At 61.0% G+C, this 4,672-nt stretch overlaps 1 protein-coding gene across 1 annotated transcript in view; it reads left to right on the plus strand.

Moving 5' to 3' along the window:
• Positions 1-4,245, plus strand: part of PIK3R6 (phosphoinositide-3-kinase regulatory subunit 6) — an 11,919-nt gene extending 7,674 nt beyond the window's left edge. Inside the window, exons 12-17 of the mRNA XM_031062703.1 lie at positions 361-451; positions 1,036-1,106; positions 1,696-1,786; positions 2,189-2,259; positions 2,682-2,794; positions 3,388-4,245. Coding sequence (XP_030918563.1) covers positions 361-451; positions 1,036-1,106; positions 1,696-1,786; positions 2,189-2,259; positions 2,682-2,794; positions 3,388-3,544 — 594 coding nt within the window. The 3' untranslated portion in view covers positions 3,545-4,245. The remainder of the gene's footprint in view (positions 1-360; positions 452-1,035; positions 1,107-1,695; positions 1,787-2,188; positions 2,260-2,681; positions 2,795-3,387) is intronic.
• The last annotated feature ends 427 nt before the right edge of the window (positions 4,246-4,672 follow it).

Here is a 4,672-nt window from a genome sequence, read left to right on the forward strand (position 1 = left end):
GGGGCGGGGCCCGCGCCCCGCGGCTGGGCTGGCCAGGTCCCCGTGCCTCTGGCAAGGCTCTGCACCCTCCTGGAGCTCAGGAAACGGAGCCAGGGCAGCTCCCCCACCCCACAGGAACCCTGAGCGCCATGGTCAGCTCCCAGCCCCCCGTGGCTGCTCTGGAGAGGCTGTCCAGGGTACAAACCTCGTGTGACACCTCGGGTGACAGAGGAGATGTCCTCAGGGCTGTTCCTGTCAGGGGTGATCCTGTAAGGGATGTGTCTCTCAGAGCTGTCCCTCTCAGGGCTGTTCCTCCCAGGGCTGTTCCTCCAGGGCTGTTCCTCTCAGAGCTGTTCCTCCAGGGCTGTCCCTCTCTTCCAGGTCCTGTTCCAGGACCCAGCCCAGGACCCAGCTGAGGACGTGTTCCTGACGGAGCTGCTGACCCAGGTGCAGGACAGCCCCTCCCACAGAGGTGTGTGTGTCCCACCAGCCCGGCCAGGGCTCCTGCCATGCCCAGGTCCCCCCTCAGCCCGCCGAGCTCCAGGCCATGGGCAGCACTCCTTGCTCCTGGCCAGACATCCCTGCTGCCCCAGGAGATCAGGCTGATGTGAGCCGTGGTGGCCGCTGGCTCCCGGCCCAGCCAGGGTTTGCAGTCTGAGCCTCTGGGTGGCTCCAGGGCACTCAGGAGCTGGGCCTGAGCCCTGATGTAGTTCAGGGAACAGGCTGGGATTCACAGCCAGATGTTTTCCTGTTAGAAATCCAGCTCCTCCAGCTGCCAGGGATGGGGCAGGAGTGCTTGGAGGCTGTTCCAGCAGTGCCACCCAGCTCCTCTGGTGCCCAGTCCAGGGGATGTGTGTCACTGAGGCTGGCACAGAGCCTGCACTGAGTCTGTCCCACTGCACAGAGCCCCAGCTGCCAAGGCAGGGATGGAAGGGACAGAGTGTGACGGGAGGCCATGGTGGGACACCGGGGGGCTCAGCCCATGGGGGATCCCTCTGCTGAGCACAGACAGGTGGGAGGAGGGAGATCCAACCCCACCTGCTTCCCTCGTGGCAGAGCTGAGCACGACCAAGAGGAAAAGCACCCTGGATGGGCCTGGCATGGACCTCACAGTGACCTACAGGAGGGTGAGTGGGGCTCCTGCACCCCCAGGGCTGCCCAGCAGGGCACACATCTCCTAAAGGGGCACTGACCCTCCCTCCTTCCTCTGGAACTGCTGTCCAGGCAAGGACAGAGGGGCTGTGCTGGACCTGTGAGCTCCCCTGTGCTGTGACCAGCTGTGCCCAGCCTGCCCCAAGCTAGCCCTGCCAGGGCATTGCCAAGGCACTCATTGCCAGGGCACTGCCAAGGCATTGATTGCCAGGATGGTGCCAGGGCACTGCCAGAGCACTCATTGCCAGGGCACTGCCAAGGCATTGATTGCCAGGGCACTGCCAGGGCACTGCCAGGGCACTCATTGCTAGGGCACTGCCAGGGCACTGCCAAGGCATTGATTGCCAGGATGGTGCCAGGGCACTGCCAGGGCACTCATTGCCAGGGCACTGCCAAGGCATTGATTGCCAGGGCACTGCCAGGGCACTGCCAGGGCACTCATTGCTAGGGCACTGTCAGGGCACTGCCAAGGCATTGATTGCCAGGGCACTGCCAGGGCACTGATTGCCAGGATGGTGCCAGGGCACTGCCAGGACACTGCCAGGACTGTCCCCTTGCCCGCAGGCTGTGCTCAGTGACCGGCAGAAGGAGCTGGCCCTGTCCCTGCACTCCACGGGCCTGCTGATGAAAGCCATCCCTGCTGAGGAGGCTGCAGGTGGGTTCTTCCTCCTTCCTGGGGCTCCTGGTGCTCAGGGCAGTGAACCTGCCCACGGTCCTTGGTGCCAGCTGTGTCTGGGCTCTGGGGCTGGAACCAGTGGCAGGAATATCGCTGTCCCCACGGTCTGGTTGGGGTTTTCTCAGGAATGGCGTGTCTGAGGCTCAGACAGGATTCCAGCATCTTCCCTCTGCTCCAGCCTTCCTCCTTCAGCTGCCCCTTAGCACAGCCTGTGAGCTTTCCACCCCAGGCACGGTCCCACACAATTCCTGTGCCCTTGCAGCCTGTTGGAGTCCTGTGTGTCCATAGTGCACCCAAACGTGGGGCAGGGCCCCCCAGAGCTGAGCTGAGCTGAGCTGAGGCTGTGCCCTGGCCCCAGCCCAACCTCTGCTTCTGCCCCAGGCCTGGGCTGCCTCACTGTGACCATCACTGAAATCATCAGGACCAGCAACTTGGCAGGACGCTCGTTCTCAGTGAGTACCCGTGGGATCCTCAGGGCCAGAATCCCCTCAGCAGCAGGGAAAGGGGCAGCCCTGTGGGGAGGAGAGGGATCTGAGGCCTCCCTGTAATTATTTTCTGTGGAAAACTCTGGATGTTTGAGCCAAAGCCCCAAACACCCTGGGTGTCATCCCTGCTGGTCAGTGCCATCCCTGCTGGTCACTTTAATCCCTGCTGGTCACTTTAATCCCTGTTGGTCAGTGCCCTCCCTGCTGGTCAGTGCCCTCCCTGCTGGTCACTGCCAGGTTCTGAGTACAGACAAAGGATTCTCTCTGTGTCACATCTGAGGTTAAAGAAGAAAACCAGAGCAATGCCGTTGTCTGTCCCTGTCACACCCAGCACGCAGGCCAGGGAGGGCAGGGACCCCCTCCCAGCTCTCCCTGCTCTCCCCATGCAGGCTGTGGCACACAGGTTCAGAACATGCAGCATCAAGGTCAGGAGCCCAGAGCAGAGACCCTTCATGGTGCGGCTGGACAAGGACAGCAGGAGAACCTACCGGGACGTGATCGGGTGAGAACCCTGGCTCTGCACATCTCCCTGCCTCCCTTTGGTCAGGGAGCCCTGACCCTCATCCCTGACAAGTCCCCAGTTCCTTCTCCAGGGACAGCAGGCACACGGGGGCTCTCCTACATTTGTGTTTTGGGAGATGGTGTGAGGAGCAAAATGGTTCGTTACACAAAAGGTGCTGTTGTTGAGGCAGGAGAAAAGCAGGCACCTCCAGGGGCAAGCAGAGCTTAGATCTCCTGGGTTATGAATTGTATCCGGATGCTGATATTCTCTCTGCACTGCCTGCATCCCTCCCCGGGCTCTCCAGCAGGGGCGGGTGGGGAGAGCACCCAGCCCTGTGGGCATGGCCGGGGCTGATGTGCCTGGAGAGCTGCAGGGCCAGGGGATGTGCTGAGGGTTCAAGGCCCAGCCAACACAAACTGGGAATTCCCGAGCCTCACTGAGCTCAGGTGTGTGTCGAACACTGACACCCAGCAGCTCATCTGTGCAGTCAGACCCGGCTGCAGAAAGCACAAATGCAGCTGTGGCTGGCGGGGGGGAGAGCTGGGCTTTGCTCAGAGACCACATCACAGTAAATGCGCTCTGTGCCCTTCCAGCCTGGAGGTGTCTCCCTGCCTCGAGCCCAGCTACTGCCTGCAGAAGACGAGGACCACGAAATGCAGCCCTGAGGAAACAGAAGACATGGGGCTGGTGAAATACCTGCCCAAGTCTCTGCTGCTGCCCATCAACACTTTCGCAGGAGTCATCCCATGAAGGAGACGGGAAAAGTGCTGTGGGTTATGACATGGGGCCAGCACAGAGCACAAGGGGAGAGAAAACTCTCTGAAAGCCACCAGTGGGGACTTTATATGGCAATGGTGGGGACAGCAGAGGTGGATAGGCTCCGAGGGCACAGCCCTGTCCTGTGACAGTGTGACAATGGTCCCATGGCCCTGCCAAGGGCACAGCCCTGTCCTGTGACAGTGTGACAATGGCCCCATGGCCCTGCCAAGGGCACAGCCATGCCACAGGACTGATCTTTCACCTTTTGCACAGATCAGGGAAAAGCTTTGAGCTCTCCATTCAGGAAGAACAAGGAAGATCCGTGGAGGTGGCACTGCCAGGGCAGCTGGCAGCAGCAATGTTCCTTTTGGAGATGTCTCACAGCCCAGCAAGGGTCAGGTTTTCACATCACAGGCCAAACGCTGTTGGTGCTCCCCTGTGCCAGACTGGGGCAGCAAACATTGTGCCCCGGAGGGAAACTGAGGGGCAGCAGGAGCTCTCAGGCACCTCAGGAAACCCCTGCACGAGCAGCTGCTGCTTTTGGGATCGTGTGGGCTTTAAGGGGTGAGCCCTCTGCACCCCTCTGCCTCTCGGGGCTTCCCTGTGGGGTTTGCACACACAGAGAAAAGGCTCAGAAAGCCAAAAGGCTTGGAGCTGGGCTGGGGTGTGGGCTGGTGTCCAGAGTTTGTTCTGTACAGCTGTAATTTATGTAGATGGATGATAAATTATTTGTACAGGTGTCATGGATGACTTGTACCAGAGGGTGCAATCCTTTTAGTGCCAATTGAAAGAAATTAAGAGAAAGCCCAGCTAAAGCTGCCAGTGGTGGTTGTTGTGTGTTGGCACGTGGCTGGGATGCTCAGGAGCTCTGCCTGAACTGAGGTTCAGTTCTTCCCTATGCAGTGAGCCCTGAACAGATTGTGCAGAGGAGCATCCCTCACCGGGGACATTCCACACCCGCCTGAACACAATCCCCTTCCCTGTGGCTCCCGTCCGTGTCCCCCGTGCCCCGGCGGGCCGGGAGGAGGGCGAGCCCCGGGCAGGGCCCCTCTGAGCCCAGCGGTACCGCGGCCGCCGCTCCCCGGCCTGTGCGGGGCGGCAGGGCCGGATGAGGGCTGC

The sequence above is a fragment of the Geospiza fortis genome, unplaced genomic scaffold, assembly GCF_000277835.1.
Source record: "Geospiza fortis unplaced genomic scaffold, GeoFor_1.0 scaffold485, whole genome shotgun sequence".
Lineage (NCBI taxonomy): Eukaryota > Metazoa > Chordata > Aves > Passeriformes > Thraupidae > Geospiza > Geospiza fortis.